General features: G+C 38.9%; 1 protein-coding gene across 3 annotated transcripts in view; it reads right to left on the bottom strand.

Annotated features, from left to right (window-relative positions):
- Positions 1-21914, bottom strand: part of LOC146000234 (IDLSRF-like peptide) — a 181039-nt gene that overhangs the window by 10006 nt on the left and 149119 nt on the right. For all 3 annotated transcript variants that reach the window (XM_083137649.1, XM_083137648.1, XM_083137646.1), the window contains one exon: positions 8046-8198. In XM_083137649.1, the coding sequence (XP_082993775.1) occupies positions 8046-8198 (153 nt within the window). The remainder of the gene's footprint in view (positions 1-8045; positions 8199-21914) is intronic.

Raw genomic sequence — 21914 nt, 5'->3', positions numbered from 1 at the left:
ATGGAAGAAGGTACTTTTTACAGAGTTTTTTCAATAGGGAAGAACACCAGAACACTTATGGTAACGTTATGAACCAGTTTTTGTCCAAAGTTAGTTATCAGATGACAAGGGTCACATATTCTGTTTATGAACTTCCTTATGAACATAAACATTAGCCTTGTCACTGTGAAGGACTTTTAATTCAATGGAAGCGTCACACTGTAAATTGTTCGCGACAACCATTCATAATGCACAGCTCTTCATGGATGTATCCGATTAAAATAATGTGCAATGGCATGCGAACGTTTTTCCATAGACGTCACTTTGATCTCGATGCATTACCGAAGCGCTAAACAAATTTTAAGGCATTTTTCTAACACCTCGAAAAGGAGCAAATTGGTACAAGAATTCAGTCATAACTTTTTACTGGTTAAAGATACGTAAAAAAAAAAACCTTCACCATTGCATTTCTCGTGAAATTCTAGCCCATTTTGATATGTCGCACGACCCCCTTCCCATTTAAAATTCTGAAGTTGAATTCAAGATGGCGGACATCAAGATTGCCGCCGACCGTGTGGGTGGCGTTAATGTGGTCCCCCCTTGGCCAGATAACGATTGGTCATCGCCAATTTCAAATTCCATGCCGCAGTGGCCTTGTACTGAGGGTGTTAAGTGACTTATTGAGCCACCCTGTACACATACACAAGTACTTAGCTGTCCAACCAAAAAGAAAACATCAACACAAAATCACTTCATTTCTAAATTGCATATCTCAAGTGATTTATTCATTGTATGTATTTAAAGGATATCCTTGCTGTCCAACAAATAAAATAATCACTACTGTACATACACAAACACATGTTGAAAATCACATGATGATAAACAAAATTCATTCATGACTGAACACAAATGACACCATTGTTTCCCTTGATGTGCGGGAACAGACTAATCTAATCGCTGCTACAGCTAGCAAGTTCAATGAAACTGGAAGTTGAGTAGAAATTTGGGGGAAGAAAGGAATGCAGCTTGACAGGGAGCGAAAATTTCGAACTGAGATTATGTGCATGGGAAATCCCAAATGCAGTGTCTTCCTGATGTGATCGAAGATAAAACGTTTTTCAGGTTCAAGTGGTAGGACACTTTAGGCAAACGTTTCGTTACAAATCTACAGTTTTCGCGCACAACCTCAATTGCCGGTTTTTGCGTGTTTTCTACTTAATTTGATGATATTTGACGGTTATTTCGCGAAAAAGCGTTCATTTCGTGGAAAAGCACACATTTCACATTACTTCGCGAATAAAACTCATGCATATTTTATCATTGGGGGTGTAGTTACGTGCAGAATATTCAAAATTGCATCTTTTTTTCACATTTCGCGATTTCGCGCATCGCGAAAATTCAATGTCCCTACCTGTTAGTTATTAATTTATACAAACTGTTTGTTTCTCAATGTTGTTTTAATTTAAAATTTATATTACAATATGACATTGCAATGTGTTAGGACTCAAACCTCACTACAAAAATCGCTTTGACAATAAGCAAAATGCGTTCGCAATGATAAAGAACAACTTAATCACTGCAATAATTAATGCAACGTAATTATGAATAAATACGCTCAGAAAAATGAGAGATGTCTAGCACTTATTTGTTATTTATTATTTAGTGTGCTATTAATTCACTTGACCTTAATACTCAATCATGTACTGCTTATTCGATAAGCAATTTCTTCAACTATAACAAGATAATCAAGGAAGTTTCATTAAATGAGTTTGTGCGAAGAGGAAAGGTTAAAGCATAATTATGTTTGCAGTGACATTTGCAATTGCAAGTTGGTAAATCTTTCGTGCAGCGGATTGTAAATAAGCGCTTTCTTGGAATGAATTCACGTGATTTATGACGTCACTGTCCCTAATTGACACACAACCCCCCTCTTTTCATTGCCTCTATGATGAAGGAGTCTGTGCCAACGTAGGAAGCCACGGCACAGAAACAATCGTATTTTCTGTTTGTACAGCGACGTTAATCGCCTTGCTAATTACACTTGTCGAAACACGCAAACGAATTGCCACACGTGCAATAACAAATTCAGCCGAGATAAAGCCAGATAGGCGGCCATATTGTCTGACACAGACACGATAAATATGCCCCGTGTTTCCTTGTTCGTGGCACAGAATGGCGACTCAAGTTTTTACCGAGATGTATAAACAGTCGCGTGGATATTATGCACATTAAGGGGCAGCCGTTCCGTGTGGTGTATATCAACTTGAATCTCAACGCTCACTTTCCTCTGCACTGAGATTTAATGTCGCATTGCTCGAAGCAATTATCAAATTTTTCAAAACATAATTTGCGAAGATAATATCGTCGCTTTAGAATCAACGTACGCTTTACAGAGAATCTATTTTTTCTCAGACTATTATCCTTCATAACAAATTCATGTATTTAAATTCCCTGTACAAGAGAAGCCTTTTTGAACCGGAAAGAAACACATATTACAACAGAAGTAGTTTAGCGATAAAAATAGAAAAAAACAAACACACGAAACCAAATAGCACCAAGACAGAGCTCAATTTCACATTATCATCACTTATGTACATTTTTTTGTAGGTTGGTGAGAAAAGACGAATATGAGCTGAAGATATCCATTTGGTTTGAGATGTTGCTGACTACCCACCATCGTGAGGAAATTGGGGGAGCTCCGAGTGAGTGAGCGTAATCCGGTCGCGACGGCCTACAACGGCTGGGGGTTGATCGGGCTGACCACCCGTCCCCATACTCTGGCTGCAGATCTCCACGCCCCTCTGGTGGCCCGCGTGGGAGGGAGGCCAGCAGACGGTAGGTAAGCCAGGGCCCAATATTGGGCTGTAGCGCTATAGGAATACTTTTACTATTACTAGGATTATGGAATAAGGGACGATGTACGAGTGCATTGGCGGCTTTGTCGGGAGTGACACGGAAGCGTGCCCCAATCTAAACGGGTTATTAAGTATTGTGAAAAGTATTGATAGCATTATATTACAATGAGCAAAAAATGTTCGAGCAATCATTTTCCAGATAGTAAATTAATAAAACAAAGTGTAGCAAAAATACATTTATCGGGACTTAGATTTACTAGACAAATATGTTGGCCTGAAATCGAATCCAGCTTCTGTTGGTTACAAGGCAGTAACGTTGGATACAAAGCAAGAGCATTTAATAGAAGATGCAATATTTCCATATTTGGAACAGTTGCGCCTGAGAAAATGAATTATCAAGCTTATCACTTTCTGTAATGATTGTTCATACATGGAAATACTTCTCTTTCACAAAAATCTACTCATACCTCATGATCAAAGATAACTTGGGTTCGTTACCTGGTTGAGGTGCACTGTACAGGGTCAACGAAGTTGTGTTCTATACAGCGTATTTTGATTCACTTGTAAATTGAATTGTATCTTCTGCAAATATGATGTAAGTATACAGAAACAAACTGCAGGAGTACTAAGTGATGTGAGTGTACAGTGGTTCGGATTGCACTTTGAAGGTCCAGCCCCAATCAGTTTATCTCATCACTAGGCTTCGGATAGTTATGCACTAAAAAAACATTTAAATATGCATGCAAATATGCTCTTAAAATGCTCGAAATATGCTCTTTAAATGATCAAAATATCCATTTAAAATTTTAAAAATTTGCATCAAACTCGGAAAATTTAGCCACAGCTTATAACTACTTATTGATTACACTGTTTACATAAGTAAATAAAATATGGTTTGGCTTACCTTATTGACAATTGACCATATTTTGCATATGGTTTTTGTAGATGTATCTTTATGATAAGTCCACTAACTGTTTCTGATTTCACTGAATGTCACGATTAGCAGAAGGTAGCTGTCTCTTATTCTACTCAGCATGAAAGGTTACTATTGCACTTAATAACTACATACTCGTATTGTTTCAGATGCTCAAAAGTAAACTTATGGCTGTTATTCACGAGAATACTTTTATACTCTGAAAACACTCTCTCCACATCACAAGAAACAAACAATAGGCGCACGTTGTAATTTCAACAATTCGGAAACGTGCAGTTCACTTGGAATACCGTCCACATTCTGTTTCCTTTCATGAATAGAGCATGAAGAGAAGACATACTGAATCATGTTCCTGAATTGCTCTAAAGGAATGGAAACTACACATTTTCAGACAGAAAGAGCAGAATATGCATTTGTAAGAAAATATCGGTAAAATATGCAATATATCCTGAAAACACAGAAAATATGCATTTGCATATGCTAAATGCAAAATGCATAACTATCCGAAGCCTACTCATCACAAAAAACTAATCCTGTGGATATCCTGATGTGAATAAATATGTATTTAAGCTGTTTTTAATGAGCTGGAGTTATATAGCATCGGCGTTCCCGCTCATTTTTGTAAAACAAATTCCCTGGCTGCTCCAAGCTTTCTAGTCAATTTAACGCTAAACTTCCCAACAACTTTGTGATGCTAAACCAACTGTGTAAAACTGGACTTGATATTCAAGAAAAGAAAATGTATTCAACGATGTTCAAATTAAATTAACGAAAAAGAAGTATAAAACATTCGATAGATAATACCTCACATAAAGAAACTAGTTATTTATTTCCATTCCTAAACACTGGCAAATACAAAAGAGAAACAATGATTTTCAATTTTCAAAATTCCCAGACTTTTCCATTATATTTTCACTCATTAGTCGATTTTCCTAATATTTTATGATGTGGGAACCCTGAATATTAGTCATCTGTATCGAAATTTAGGAAACCGGCCTGCTTCACTAATCTTTTAAGCCAATGACCGTTCACTTCCACTAATGAGACAACCTGTATGTATATATCTCCTTGAATTGCCTTACGTGTCAAGAGTTAAAATCAGACATGACTCTCACAGTAGCTTCACAAGAACACAGCAATTAATCACAATCACAACTGTGTAATCATCCGAATTTAATTTCCTAATATACATTTGATGAATTACGCCCGTGAGGGGGGTGATAATAGACCACGAGCAATTAAAACCTTTTTAGGTTGACGCAATGATAAATGAGGGATGCGGAGTTGTTGGTAAAAGAGCCTCCATGTTTGAAGTAAAATATTCGTCTTCTCCAAGATAAAGACAATTACTAACCAATTTACTGAGGAATGGGGCCATAATAACGACTTTTAGTAGATGTATTAATCCCTAATGTATGCTAGCAATCCGTATCCGTATGAAATTTCCTGTATTTTGTTAACAACTTGGGAAAATCTGCGGTTATTCTGTACTTGAAACGGGACCACCGCAAATAAGTCAGGAACACTGAACTTTGGGACTTTGCCGCTAGGTGGCAGGAGTTGTACGAATCGTAACCGCTTGCAGAGAGTTTCTCGGTCTTTCTCAGCCGATTGGCCTTTTATTCGTCTATCTTCTAATGTTGCAAACTCGGGACTTGCATTGTAAGCGGCACGGGAAATACAAGCCTAAATGTAAATAAATCAACAATATAAGGGCTTAATTTTGTTACAAGCTTACCAAAAACATGTTACATTTTCCATTTATACATAATTGTGATGTAGTCGCGCCAGCAGTGTCGTATCCAGGATTTTCGAAAGGGTATACATTTCTTTAATTGTCAGTCCTCATTTGGCCATCTTTTCCTTTCTATGACGTTCCTTTTTTTTTTTTTTAGGAATACTGGGCTAAAGCGAGGAGGGGAGTTATGACCAGCACCAACCCCTCCCCTCTGGCACGCCACTGCACGCCAGGGTACTTCTTTATGTTACCATGTAAATATTCAGATTTTATATTTGCTTTATTTAACATTAATTTATTATGTGTCTATCACGCACATATCTAGAAATATATTTCAGGAGGGGGCTCCGAACAATAGGTGTCTCAGAATTATTATTATTATTATTAACAACAACAATAATACAAACATTTAAATTAATACGTTAATGTAATTTATAGGTGTAGTCATAATAATATGTGAATTAAATTATATTGCATTCTTATTATTACTATAAGAATAGAAATATGATACAAATCTAATTCTTGCCTTCCAGTAAGTTCGGTGGAAATAACCCTCGAATATTCAACAAATGCTAAACAAGTACATTTTCATTATTGGTAAATCTCTCGGGAGGTCTGGATCCCTGTAAATACATCCTTGTTGTTTGTCTAAACAAAACCTAACATAGCACAATGATTACTTTGTTGAATAACAACAAGAAAATATGTATTTCTTTGGGAAACACTTGAGACGACTGCATGCTAAGGTACTGCCTTCAGATTGTCAACACAGAGCACAAAATAAAGAAATGCTGTGCGAACGTGGTGTACTAAAATAAATAACTAAAGCATACATTTTTTTTTGTTTTCTTCGTTTGCAAACGAAAGTGTCAGTGTTATAGCTTAAGTAAACATCATGTTAACAACTATGACGCCACACTGTGTACCTTAACGTATTTACTACTGTTATTGTATGTGATTCTGACGAAGTTTGCAAAGTGAGCCGGCGCTATTTACTTTATTACTACATCACTGCTTGCTTATACATGTCTACTCACTTGCCATCCCCAAACGGTAAAAGCTCTACACTGTAACGATCCCCGGTTTATTCTCAATGGATCAACTTACTTTTATTACTCGACGGCGAGCATGAGACTTATCAGCCTACTTTCAAGCCCTCAGGTAGTGGGAAATCAGATAAGGATATGTTTACGTAAACCTTACTAACTCTCGCACACAAAAAATATATTTAGATGTCAGTTAATGTTAATATATTACACTTGCACTCGCAATTAAACTCCTTATTACAAACAAAATTGTATTAAGATCATAATAGTTCTTGACTACACAAATTAACACATTCACATTTCCAACATCACTTCCATTATCCCGCAACATTTATCATACTTTCTCCTCACAACCCACAATCAAATGTTTTCAGGTTAGTCCATAACCATAACAGACTACCCAATTGAACAAAACAAATTACGTCATCATAGACAATTAACATATTAAACACTTAAAAATGAAACAATAAGTGGGTGCATATTGGGGATGAATGCACAAATTGGCAGGAAGTTTCAAAACTTGTGAAAGTGTTGGAACGTAACTAGTTACTAGTAATGTAATTGAAAGTAAGTTACTTTTTTGAGAAATCCTAACTGCAACTTGTAATAGAAGTTACGTCATCAGAAGTTATTTATAAAGTTACTTTGCGACACTAACATTGTTAATTTGAACATCTGTAACAAGAAGGAAGAGCTCAATATGTCTACTCTGTTTTCAACCCTGTGTGTCCTCTCTGGATGCTAAGGTGAAAGGATTTTACCAATATTGATTAATGCAAGGAGTCTAGGCTTCGTTGCGTGCTAAATTTCGAACATGTCGGCTGTATTGAAAATTCGTAATTTCTAATTATTTTGGGTGAATTGCTGCAACGAACAAAAAAAAAAAATAAGTCATTCTTTAATACGAGAAAGTGTTTAACATATATGCAGACGCAGAGAGAGATAGTGTGCGTAAAATAAAATGAATGGTTATTTAAACAAAACTGACTCCTTTTTTCATCATCTATTTGTTGTAAATATATACATATATGAATATTTATATTATGTACCAGAATCAGAAACAAAACACCTGTAAGTCTTCATATATTTGTTTTACTGCAATTAAAAATAGATTTTATGTAATTGTTTATGTGGAAATTTCCAGCAGAAAGTAACTGTGAAAGTAAGCCAGTTACTTTTAAAAAGTAAATTTCCGGACACTGACTTGCGATTCTATTTTAGTTGATCTTAAGGCCATCTACCCCGGTGAAGGTTTGAGCATTTTCCATGTAAGCTTATGGGGTAAAGTTGGTCACGGTTATCTCAAGAACCAGTAGGCAGAAAACTTTCAAAATTTAACTGAACACTGAGAAAGGATGTTTCTAGAGAACCACGGATTGATATTTTCATTTGCTGCATCAACGTTCCGAAAATTAATTAATTCATTTTACTCTTGAAATGTCGTACTCTTTTTTTTACGTTTGTTGACCGGGTAACCCTGAAGAAGAACATACCTGAAAGTGCAATGGCAACCTTGTCCACCCCTCCGAGAGGCGCCAGGGCGTTCCTAGCCTTGCTTCCGAAGAGCTTCTCCAAGTAGTTGGGTCCGTGGCTGGCGAGGAGGGACTGCAAGAAGCTCGCCGTCTCTTCCACTGGAGGCCGCTTCGCTGCGGAGACAAAAGACAAACGCTCACTAACAAATCATGCTACGTCAGTATCAAAATAATGTAAACAAACACCGTAACTGCTTACAATTCCAGCTGGCGCCTGGGAAGCAACGAATCACCGATCAGTTGAATTCTCTTCGACTGACATCGGGCATTTTCGCGTCACGAGGCACCCGAACGTTGCTGGCGGGACGAAACAAATGAGCGTCGGAAACACAACATGTTGCCAAACGTACTGTAAAATGGGGGGGGGAGTTGATCAGCACTGTTTCTGGATAAAAGTTGTACAACAGTACGCAAAACACTGGAAAATAATACACGTAACACCTGAACACTGTACAAACAACAGACAAAAACAGACATACGCATGGCAATGTAGCAACGGGAGAGCGATGTTACCCCTACAGCTTTTAATTCGCAACTGAGGTTGTTGACACTCATCGAAGCACTCACGGATACATGCTTGATCCGATTAATAAAACTACTGACTGAATGAAAGAAAATACCTGTTACAATATCTACAATAGTTATATATAGGGAACGGATTTATATGTAAATACATATTTATGTACGAATCTGAAATCAGTTATATAATGTATTATCTTTGCGCATCATGACATGCAGACTCCAAAAATTCAGTTTTTATTTTCATATTTGTACATATATTAGGTTTTGGCTCAGATTTTGCATATTTTAGTTATTTTTACATATTATTTCCATATTTCAGAACATTGCTTAACATGTACTTCATATTCCTGAAGTAACTACATGTGCCCATGTGACCGAAAGAGTTGGGTGAAATTTTTGCGAATAACTGACAAATTTGAAATACACTCTCATTACTTCTTAGCGATATTGAACGCAGTTTCAGTCAATATTAATCCATCTTAAGGTACAACAGAAAGGAACGTTCGAACACTTACACCAAAATTTTGCTATTCTATGTTTTGGAAACAGAAAATGAAAGCACATCTTGTATTGTTTTACAATTAATGTCAATGTAAGCGTAGTGTACTTTATGAAGCTCGTGTAGTGTCTTATATTATTAAAAAAAAATATTTTATAATTGTAAGTCCTTAATTAACTCTATATTTTGGTGGGAATAGCTAAGTATGTATTTACATATTTAGCACATTCTTACTACATATAAAGCCGTTCTGAACATGGCTTGTTTTTTGCAAACTTTCTCTCCCTTTCAAAACAATCTTAACGTCCATATATCAGTTCCGACTCGGAGAACGCCCTAAACTCGAAATATCACATTGGCCAAGCCAGCTCATCTCGAGAGAGCGAGCTGTATTTTTCGGTACGGAATGCTAATCATGCTGCCCTGTTCCACATTTCCGGTAATCACATTATGCTCTTTGCGTGGCCCGTCATCCGGATGTTGTTAATCTAGTTAAGGTGCCCCCTTTCGGCAGCTAACTGCAATCCAGCTATCTACATGACGGTGTTGATGGGCGACGGTGGGAAGTTATTTTTGCCTCCTTCCTGCCGGAGCTTTGCTATCGTTGACGTCATGCAGACAAGGGTTGGATTATATTATTTTTAATCCTAACCCCACTGACACAAAGGTGTGGTTAATACGAAGGAAACTGGAAAAAGTTCATGCTTCCTTTCTGTTCCATCTTGTTTTCGTTTTGAATTCTGTTATTTTGTGTTGTTTTTCTGCCCTTTTTTGGCTAATCACGAAGATGAGGATGAGCGATGATACGATAAAATTGATGAATGGATGTATACTCACAAAGGAACACCCGGGATTAGAACCTTTGTTAGATCTTTCGTAACTTCCTTTGAAGTAAAGTGGCGTTCGAATCAGGACTTCGACTATGCCAGGGGTTCTATATTATTTCATAATATTTCATGTATGTCTTAGTGTGTTCCCCTTACCTCTGCCATGTGTGAATTTCTACGTCGCATATTCTTTATCTTGTTTTTTTTAAAAAAAATTTGAATGCCGCTGCCTATGGGCTTCAGCGTACCCCTCGCTACGGGCTTGGACATATGTAAAACCTACCAATTATGACGTTGCATGGCGAGAAGTCTTTGCATAGGCCTTCTTATAGGAAGGATTAGCACAGAGCAGTGGCGTAGCGCAGTTTTATGCGCCCCCGCAAATAAAATATCGGGGGCCCCCTCAGTGAAAAAATTGTATATACCATGGAATATGTGCGAAAAGTAGCTACTCCCTCCCCCCTCCACCAACGTACACACAACTATAAGGTTGGATAGTTGAAGTATTTGTCACCCAACAATCTGAATAGGGGCGTAAAAGAAATGAGCTTTTGCCCCAAATACCCGGCGTTCAGTTTTCGTTATCCACTAATGTATCAGTGTGGTAACTTTTCAATGCAGCGGCGCAGACAGAATTCTTTCTTGGAGACTGAGAGGGGAATAAGGGGAGCTTCATGTGGTCAAATATATAGCGCACGATATTTTGTATTTTTCGCTTCTTTGTTAAAAAAAATACAGATAGGTTAAATGTGTACATGTACAGATATTTAAGAAAATAATGTTTTGGGGAATTGTTCAAAGGATAGTAAACACTCCTCTTTGGACTTCGAGCTGGGTGGTGCTTTAGTCCCCGTGGCTGCGCTGGTTCAACTTTTGGGTGTTGAACTGGACCTCTAGATTGTCGGCGTTGATCCAAGGTCCGTTGGAATCTAGAGAAAAATTCTCTTGGATTCCCTAGTCTTGATAGAAAGGTAATTGAGCGCCGATGGTGGTGATTGTAATTGTAATTAATTACTGGGACGCAGGGAGGTTGTTGTTATACCCTCCCCCCTATTTAAGAAAATTTTCATACAGCATTCCCCAGCTAGGATCATTTGCATAAGCATCCCGCACCTACTGCAATATCTCCATGTTGATCCAAATAGCTATTCTCTCTCCTATCCGTAATCTCGATCAAGCATACTCTCAGCTAAAACAATTACACTTCGAGGATTGTAGATCGTTACAAAATCATATCATACTGGAAAAGAAGTACTGATTCGACAGAAAATTTCAATGCAAAAGTAAAATGAACTTCAGAAAATAACCTAATATAACGGTGACACTTAACTCATGTATTGTGCGACAGAAGATGCAGTACTAGCCCCTGGAGTAAGAGAGTAATTGGGGCCCACATCTTACTTAGTTTTAGGGCTCCTTTGAAGTGCTTAAAAGAAAAATTAACTAACCTTTCAAACTATAGCTAAGAATCGAGAATAATATGTAACACTTGGCAGGTGTGTATATGTAGGAAATGTACATTAACTGTTATTTGAATATAGAAAAAGTGCGTGTAAAGGTATGGATGTTGTTTTTTACCAATCGTTGGCTATTTGTAAGTAAATTAATTCAGGCTTTCGAATTCAAGTTACCCGGGGTGCCCTGTTGCTGAGCCAGTGCATCCTTGCTTATTAACGCAGACACTGTCTTATATTCTACCGGAAACCCATTCGACCACACATTAAAAATTAGTAATAAAGAACACTGAGTCGTGGAAGTTATTTATTGGTGCCCGTTGACTCGTACAATAGTGCGAAATCTGTGAATACATATTCTAAGTTCACGAACGGTAAATAAAATAAATAAAATTAGTTCTCCCCTGGGTAGTTTGAATTGTTATTGTTGACTCACATCTGTCTCGTAAATAGTTCTATCTATTGAATTTCTTGGATTATTAAAAATTTCAAGAGCACAAAGAGAGCATTGGCGGGGCCCCTACGCCTCGGGGCCCTCCCCGCACCGCGGGGTTTGCGGGGGCGGCTGCTACGCCACTGGCACTGAGTTAGATCAAATGACGTACAGATAACTGTTACCTTCAACCAGTGACTTTGGTGTTCGCAAGTTCGCTTCTAAAAAAAGTCGACGTAAATAACACGATAGGGCCTAATGAAAGACTAGAACTCATTTCTGATTATGGTTTTCGATCTTGAGACACAAACAGCGATAATAAGTTTCTCTCATTGGCTCGGCGAATCAGCGACGTTGTTTGCAGAAATCATTTGGGAAAGAAACGCCAACATCTCCAACGTCTTCTGCCTCCTGCTAACCCCTTCCTCCCACCCCCTCTCTTTTATCATTTCATTTCCTCGTCCACTTACGGGACCTCTAGGTTGTGACGGTAAATAAAGAGGCATGATCACCAGGAATACATGGAAAGAGGGGGGGGGGGATACGCAACGGTCTTGTCTTTTTCCAGAAACTAATTGCTCGCTTGCGGCTCGAATTTCCAGTCATAACGGAATTGGAAAATCCAAGAACGTGTTGATAATAGGTTACCATGGCAACGTTGCCTTGTTTCCTCTTGTCTACGGTTTCATATAAGGTAGGTCCCTCCACCTTTCCTTTTCCTTGGAAGGGAGGGATGGGATCGTTATCTTGCAGTCGTGCCAGATCGTGTCAGTCAACGGACCATCTCAATCTAATCTTCAAAGGATGAAAGTGAGGGGGAAGAATGTAACGGAAAATTTGTTTTCGGTTACAATTCCACCCCCCTCGTCCTGGAGGGAGAGAAACTGGAGACGGATGAAACATAAGCTCCTTACGTAAAGGAAAATTGAAGTTCCGACAGACATAAACAATTTTGTAAGAGAGCACAAAGACTGCCTTCGTTTTTCTGCTGTTTTCAGTAAATGTAGGTCAAAATAGGATGGCAACTGAAACCATTGGCGATAGTAGTACCAAATCCTTCACTGGATCATCAACTTCAACACTTTTTCTTTAGTGTTTTGCTTATCCGCATCAATCTTGCTTGAAACCAGTGGCGACAGTAGTACCAAATCATCAACTTAAACAATTTTTGTTTAGTGCTTTGTTTATCCGCACCAATCTTGCTTGATACCAGGCGCGGCTTAACCCTTAACTACTATGCAGGAAAAAGCCACACTAATACCATGGTGGAGTCTTTTCGGACCCCAATCTGTCGCTTGGCTTATTTCGCACAAATATGGGAATTTTCCTTTGTCATCGCCGCACCTGCCTGGAATGTCTATAGTTATATAGTTCTATTTTGCACTAACTTTTGATGTTCAAAATGTCTAACTTTTGCTGCTCCAAATGCCTATCCACAGAGGAATATTACATCAAATCTTCCAGAGTGTGTGGCGTTCATTTTGAGCACACGGAATTCTCTGTGCATTTCTCTGCCTGGCAACACTGTGAAAAGTAATTAACAAAACATGCTTCTCATTAAGTACAAATGCGTGGATGGCTTCAAAAGGGCGACGGTTTCTAATTATTCAAATGCCCTCCAGGTGGCAGCATAAGCTTCGAATAGGTGATGTTCAGAAATTCCACAAACGTCCCTAATCGTTTGTGCGTCTGAACATTTCAACCAGTGGCAGCACGGGAGAATGCCAGAAGTGTAACAAGGCGGAGGTTGGACGTCGCGCTGTCGAGTACGTGCGAGAGAGACGACTTTTGGAGCGGCGTAACCACTGGAGGGAGCAAATGCCCCTAATAGACGCGGGTGCCGCCAGAAATTCTTGTAAGGGCGTCAGCTGATGGTATTAAATTAACGCATTTCTTCGAATTCAAGGCGCATGAGGATTATTCATTCGGTAGTTTATTATTATGTATAATTATTATTCAATTTTTGTCAATTGCACGTACGAACAATTTTATGAGTATCGTTTTTACGACAAAAATTAAATAGTAATTATATATAATAATAAACTATTCTCGATACCCGGCACAATTTTCGTCTTTATTTATTCACATTTCATAGCAATAATGTATTGAAATGTACGCGTATATTTTTGTATTTTTGTTATTTAGCGTCGCTTCCTTCCGACTTCGTCTAATCGCGACGATGAATGATAATGATATTGAAAGAACACCGATGCCTAGGCCGGGATTCGAACCCGGGACCCTTGGTGTCGTAGCGCACTGTGCTACCACTCAGCCACTGAGGCCGTTACTCAATTTTGGTATTAACTTTTACGCAACTCGTTCAAGAAAAGCTCTTAAAGTTTGGGAGAAATTTTAGTCATGTGTCATAATAATCCCATTTTCGGAATATTGAAAATGTATTGATCTACCGCGAGACCTTGGGTGGGGCGAGGGGAGGATGGTGCTCCTACTGGCTTAGGGAATTTCATGATACCGAAATTCGGCTCGGTAGATTACTTTCGTCACAGAAATGATTTCTTAGATTGACACTAAGCTGAAAGGTATGAGATTTAAAGCAAGAGAGAACGGGCGAAAATTCCACGTCCCGGAGGGAAAATTTAATTCTCCGGCACCAGATGGAGTTTCGTCCAATAGCTAGCTGCCGACTCGAACGCACCAGGGGAGAAACCCGAGACAAGATTCCGCCAGAGGCGCTGTAATCGACTAAGATGAAAATTTTCCCTCCGGAGGGGAAAAGCTGCGAAGAAAATGCAATTAGGAAGAAGAGAGATATCCCTCTAGAGGGAAATATTTCTGCGACAGGTAGAGAGAGGGCTTCTCTTGTGACAAAGTCGTGGAAGAAATTTTGACGACTGGAAGTCAAGAATTAATTCCATTCTAAACTGACATAGGATGTCTTCTAGTGCAAATAATTAAAGAAAACTTCACTTTTGGAGCTCTAAATGAAAAGTTTATAAAATATAAATACTTTTTGGACCCTATAGGAAGACTAAGTTTGTTCAAGACCTGTGCTTCGCAAGAAATTTCTGTGCGGTTGATTGATGGATTGAGTCGCTTTTCTGCCATTCCTGGCTAATCGCGATGATAAAGATGAGTGCTGATATAATAAACTGATGAAGGGATATGCACAAAGAGCACCAATGCCCAGGTTGAGATTCGAACCTGGGACCACTGGCACAAATTTCTGTAACGGGGGAGGTTGATGACATAATACTGAATCGTAGAAATAATAATCACATAACAGTTATTATAAACTAAAAATATTAAACTGTCTGATTGCCATTATTATTATTATTATTATTGTATCCTTGAGTTGAGGAATTATCAAGCACATTTTTCTTTCTTGATATATATCTATATTATATTCATCCCAAGGCGAGTTTTCGCCAAAAGGGAATTTTTTTCATGGAAAGGGGAGTTTTTCACGTAAAGGGAAATTTTCCAACTAAAGAAGACTATCACCCAAAGAGGAGTTTTTCAAGCAATGGGAAATTTTCCACGAAAAGTGAAGATTTTCACCCAAACGGGAATTTCTTCACTAAAAAGCGTTTTACACCTGAAGGGAAGTTTCTACCTAAAGGGTATTTTGTTTAATCCAGAGGGATTCTTTTCTGTGTTGAAGGCAAATTTCGCTTCCTTTTTTTAGCCAGCAGGCAGGCACCCATCTCGGGAGAAATTGAGTGGTCTCTCGCCAGGGGGCAGCCTGATTTATGTCCTCACATGACCTTTAGCCAGGCGTGAGGATAAACACCCCGCGAGGATAAAGTGCCGAGAAGTCTAATTTACCGAGCATCCAGCTTTATTTATGACAGGAGGGTGGAGTACACGGTCCGCAATCTCCAGTGATAGATAGAAGCAATGGAGGGGGAGCTTCTGCCACCCCTTCCCCCGCGCCTGTTCTCAATCTGTAGTTTATGGGCGAAAAAGGAACTCGAGGTGTTGGTGACGTCAAAAATGAAGACATCAGAGTGTGCAAATACCCCCCCCCCCCCGCACATCTTTGCTCCGTTTTAATTGGAGAATTTCGCGACTGAGGATGTCGCGTTTTCGTGTCGTGATTAGTTTAACGGTTCTAGGCAATCGCTGACGCGAATTGAATAGATGTTGCTGGAGGTAGTGGATGATGTGCAGAAATACAGGGTGATTCACAAGTTGATGGTTAGGAAAACGAAATCAGTTATGAATTCAGGATATCCCGTCCGAAAACACAAAAGTCACCCTCCGAAAATTTCAATAACGGTGCAGAGTTTCAGGACAATTCATAAGAAATTTGGTTTACATTCTTTCATTCACTTCATTTTAACGTACAGGGTGGCGCACGATATGATCCACCATTTGTTTTTTGTTTTCTTCAGATCTGAGATGAGGAATGACGTCATGTGTGCCAACAGCAGTTGCAGTAGTCATTGGAAATATCGTGTGGTGAAAACTGAAGCGTAGTGCATCCACCTGTCCCCAGGGGGCTAGAGTATACAACATGGCGGACAAAGGAAGACTTACGACGGAACAGCGATCAGCAACTGTGCTATTTTTCGCCGAAACAAAGATCATTGTGGAGACTCAGAGGTGCTTTCGTGCACATTACCAAATTCGGTGGGCCTCCTCCAGTAAAACGATACACAAACTACATGAAAAGTTTCTAGTGGAAGGAACAGTACTGAAATCAAAGCGTTATCGTCGTAAACCTGTGCGTTCGCCTGAGAATATTGAAGCCGCCCGCGTCGCTGTGCAGAGAAGTCCTGGCAAATCGACCAGAAAAGCAGCGACACAACTTGGGATATCAAGACGTTCTGTTCAAAGGATTTTTAAAAGTGATCTCCACATGTATCAGTACAAGATTACCGTGGTGCAAAAACTCACAAATGAATAGAAACAGAAGAGATTGACCTTCGCTAATTGGACCGAGGGTAACAATGCAACACTGTACAACGTGTGGTTCTCTGACGAGGCGCACCATTTGGATGGTGTGGTTAACAAACAAAATGTGCGCTTTTGGGCAGCTGAGAATCCACGAGTGCTTCATGAAAAAGTTAGCCATGCACCGAAGGTTACGGTCTGGGCCGCTATCTCCAGTCATGGTCTGATCGGACCTTTTTCTTTGAGGAGACAGTAAACAGTGAACGTTACTTGACCATGCTCTGCAATAGTTTTATTCCATAGCTTCTTGCCACAGCTTTACTGTTCAATACGCAGTGGTTTATGCAAGACGGTGCAAGGCCACACACAGCAAATATTGTGCTGGATTTTTTGCACGACATTTTCAATCTTCGTGTAATTTCAAACAGATTTCCTGATCGTATCGCTGGTGGACAATCCTGGCCTACATATAGCCCAGATCTCAACCCCTGTGATTATTTTCTTTGGGTTTTTTGAAGGACAAGATTTTCGGAAAAAAACTCAAGATTTAATGGAACTGCGAAGACTTATTGTTCAGGCTTGCAGTGAAATTACGGAACCCATGTGCCGTAGGGTAATTGGAAATATTAGTGTTCGCTTGACAGAGGTTAAAAGTCAAAACGGTGGCCATATTGAGCATGTATTTCAGTAGTACGTTTTTCCAAAGTGTAACCTTTGTGTCATTTATGTTTCATTGAGAGATTCTTTATAATATAGTTTTTATTCAACAACAAAATGGTGGATCATTTCGTGCGCCACCCTGTAGAACGAACTTTTTCTGTTTTTAGTAATAATAATCGCTACTTTAGTTCGCTTTATAATTAAAAGTCAAAATAATGAACGAATTTAAATCATCGTTAGTTTTGAATAGAATTCCCCTTTATTGAAACTCAACAATAGACACGCGTAGAGTCGCAGATGTGGTGTATTGTAAGCTTCTATTGTTATAAGGAGTTTCAACTCCTTGCAGATATTTTGACGGTTTGCTGTGGAATGGTGGTGATATCGAACTGTACACTTAATTTAATTAAATTACATATCAGAGGTAAGGGGCAAATTACAAAAATATTGATATTATTAGGATTATAATTTGATGTCTATGATATCCCACGGTGATCTTCAATATTCCCCCCGGAAAAAAGTGACTGGATTCAACACTGCGAATACAGTGTCTTTATTTGGGTATTGTGCCGATGAAGCGCGTGCCCATTTGGCGGCTGGAACCTCACCGCTTGCCGGCAAAATTGGACGTGCGTCTCCCCTGACATCAGCAGTTCAACCGCATACAGTATTTGGTGGCTTTCCAAGACGAGGTTTCGTCAAGTTTCTCTTCGGCAGCACACTAAGGAATACTGCTATAGATCTAATTCTGATCAGCAACATGTTATTGAAAACAGATCCATGTCGTCGGAACGCGACATCTCCCTGTCTGTGAATGCCAGTATTTCCTTTCATACGGGTCGCTGTGCCATGTTGAAGAGAGATTTATATTCGCTTCTGTGTAGCGATAAGTGTTAAATCGATAAGTGTTGTGTTGAGTGTGATTAGTGTTGTTATAATGCCGGTACGTTTTAGAACAAAGAATTTTCATTTGCGATTCTTACGTGAAAACAAACTCGTGCAGCATGTGGAGGCGATTTTTAACTGAACTTTCTCAAAAGATGTGAAAACTGTGTTGCAGTACAAGGAAAAAATTTCGAACATATTCTGTGACAAAAGTACATGGTTACTTTATTTTACTTACAATTGCGGTCAAGCTATCCGATTTCCCCGGCAAGCACCGTGGTTCCTGTCGCTTGACGGGCATGCATTCGAGCGGCACAATGCACTGTAGATTTGTATTTTACTTTATAATCCCAATACAAGTATAACTGGGTAATTCCTCATGCACAATCACTAACAAATAAGAAACACTTTCATTATTGACCATTTGTGAACAAAGGGCATATTTTACAAGATGGCTAACGAACGGCGATTAGCAAATTTCATTTCATATTGTAACAAGTTTTTACTTGTCCTGTACTTCGATATGGCTGTTGAAGTAATTTCAGTTATTGGTATTTCAATTTACTCTTAGAAATACACTTTGAAGTTGTGAATGGGAGGGGAGGAGAATGTGAACGTTTCAGAAAAAGAGATAAATGTAGAGAAAAAGAGAGAAAGATAGTAAAAGAGAGTTTTGTTTCTTTCAAGTCCATTTTATGATCAGGCTAATAGAGACCGAATGGGAGAGAAATGTAGAAAAATAAAAAAAAAACGGAAAAAGAGATGAAGATAAGCTAGAAAAATTGAGTCAGAGAGAAAGATAGAGGTTGAAAGAGGAGAGAGAGAGAGAGAGAGAGAGAGAGAGAGAGAGAGAGAGAGAGAGAGGACAGTTAAAGATAAAAGAGAGAAAGAAAGACAGTGGACAGTGAAAGAGAAAAGAAAGAAAGAAAGACAATGAAAGAGAGAAGAGAGAAAGTGAAAGAGAAAAGAAAGAAAGTGAAAGATAAAAGAGAGAAAGAAAGACAGTAAAAGAGAAAAGAGAGAAAGAAAGACAGTGAAAGAAAAGAGAAAGAATGACAGTGAAAGAGAAAAGAGAAAAAGAAAGACAGTGAAAGAGAAAAAAGAGAAAGAAAGACAGTGAAGGAGAAAAGAGAAGACGGTGAAAAAGAAATAAATACACGAAATACAGTGAAAGAGGAGAGAGAAGAGAGAGAGAGGGAGAGAGTAGAAGAAAAGTAGAGATAACGGAAAAGAGAGTCAAATAGAGAGAGAGGGCGAAAGAAAATAACGGGAAAGAGAGAGGAGGAAGTTGGTCACAGACAAAGGGAGAGAAGGGAGAGAGATACAGAGCGAGAAATGAGGGAAGCATGTTCTCTCTCAAAGCAATAATCTAGAGTCCTGAATATCTTCTAATGAATATGTTTTTCTGAAGGGAAGTATTGCAGTAGCAAGGTTTCAACGGTTCTTCATTTAATCAGTTTTGTTTCCTCATTATTGGGCTTCACGGAATTGTACCGAGGTTACCTACTTCGTTGAAACTCGTAATGAAACGGCGGTGGACAACTCACATGATACCATCACCGCGGCTCACTCCGCACATTGCTAGTTTCTAGCCAGAGTTGTAAAACAGCCGCGACATCAAACAATCACCGTATCGTCCAGAAACTTCTAGTACCAATTTCCATTGTTGCCTAGAAATAACGATCCGAGGTAAAGTACATCTATCAGATTTATAATTGGGAAAGTTATGTTTCCCAGAGCCCGCACCGGCCATGTTTGAAAACGCAACGATTTCGGGACAGCAAGAGTGCGTTACTGGGTCCGAGAGCTGGTGGAACTGGTGGAACTGGTTACTGTTGCATGCAGAGCACGCGCTCTAATAATGGGATCGTCCGGGCAGTCCTTATCGTTCCCTTCTACGCTGCTTAATCCGACCATTGTGTATTTCTGCATGCCTTGCTACCAACTAGGAATATGTTTTCAATGGGTGAGACGACCTGCATGAAATTCGTACCTTATAAACTCGGAAGTTGATGAGCTACCTTTTATTTCCAAGGCTTGAAGACGATGCTGAGCATAATAGTGTCCGTTCTCCTTTAGTTATCACCAGGAGACCTGGCTTTTATTTTGAATGTTTTTTCGCATTTTGTTTAACTTTATTTTGGGGAGGGGAATTGGTCATATTTCCATATTTTGGTGGGTTTGCATTGAATTTTTCAGTAGTTTGGCAAGTTATATGGTATTTTCCGGCATTTTGGCAAGTTTTTATAGCACTTTCCGGTATGTTGGTAATTTTTAATTTATTTTTTAAGTAATTTGGCAGTTGTCTTTACATTTCTCAATATTTTGGCGGGGTCTTTCTTGCTTTTTCAGTACCTTTGCGGGCTTTTATTGAATTTCTCAATATTTTGGCGGACTTTTATTGGTTTTTGAGTATTTTGGCGGGCTTTCATTGCATTTTCAGTATTTTGGAAGCTTTTTTTTTATTGAATTCGTCACAATTTTGGCAGTTTTTGATGCACTTCTGAAATCATTTCAACATTTCTCACTGCATTTTGTTCCTTCACGGTCTACGTGCATTTTAGATGTGTTTGCTTCTTCCAAAATACTACAACTACAACGGAAAATAAATCATCTGCTTCGCTTCAAATGCAAAGAGGGAGAAACATATGTCTTCTTGTAGTCTATTCAGATAACGGCAGATATAGGACGAAATCGAAGAACTAGCATTGGAGGCATAATTGTATATAAATGCAAAAAAAAGTTTACTATGACGAATTTTCAAAAACATCACCATTCGACTCGTTTCATGCAATAAAGTTAAAAGTTGTTGAGTTTTTTGTTTTGAAATAATTTGCCTGTTACGAGACACATTGAAATATCTAAAAACACTTTTGGTTGCCTATTCAAAATCTGTGGACGTTACCAAAAAATATTTTCTGAAAAAGCTGTTTCAAATTAAGATTCATTGATTGAGTTGGTGTTTTAAGTCCACTTTATGTACAGCAAGGCTAACCGGGACTGGACCTACAGTTTTAAGTGGGATCCGAACAACTATGTACCTCCACCGGGAATCGAACCCGGGACCCCTTGATTACAAGGCAACGAAGCTACCACTGCGCCATCGGTGAGGCTCGTTTCAAATTAAGAGACCTATCAAACGTGGTGTTACTAGACTCACACTCCCATTCAAAATTTTCGACGTACATCCAACGGCAAAAGAAACAGCAGGCGAATTGTCCATCACCATTTTCATTCGGTCTGCATTACAGAATGTGTTGATAACGAATTGAGATAAAGAAGTCAATAAGCAGAGGGCAATAACTGCTTCGAACCAACATAATTTCACTCTTTAAAACAACACATGATGTAGAATAAAAAAGTTATGAAACTAGCGATGGACAATTTGCCTACCATTATCTTTGCCGTTGACTGTACCTTCCTACCGGGACACAACACAGGTTTGTGCAATGTATTACTCGTCTAGAAGATATTATCCTGTTACTGAGCTACGAACTCGTTGTACACAATATAATTCTGACATACATATTTCATCTGTGGTATTGTTACGTACACTCACAGGCAATAAAAGTGGGACACATATATCCTGAAATACTCGCTTCCCTGCAAGGCGTTATGTGTGTTATCTAACTCCACAGGATGAGTGGAATTTAATAGCAAATTTTCAATGGCAACTTCTACCACCGCCATAAC

The sequence above is a fragment of the Lepisma saccharinum genome, chromosome 16 (assembly GCF_977018435.1).
Source record: "Lepisma saccharinum chromosome 16, izLepSacc3.1, whole genome shotgun sequence".
NCBI lineage: Eukaryota > Metazoa > Arthropoda > Insecta > Zygentoma > Lepismatidae > Lepisma > Lepisma saccharinum.
The sequence above is the reverse complement of the archived record's forward strand: the minus strand, read 5'-3'. Positions and strand labels throughout refer to the sequence as shown.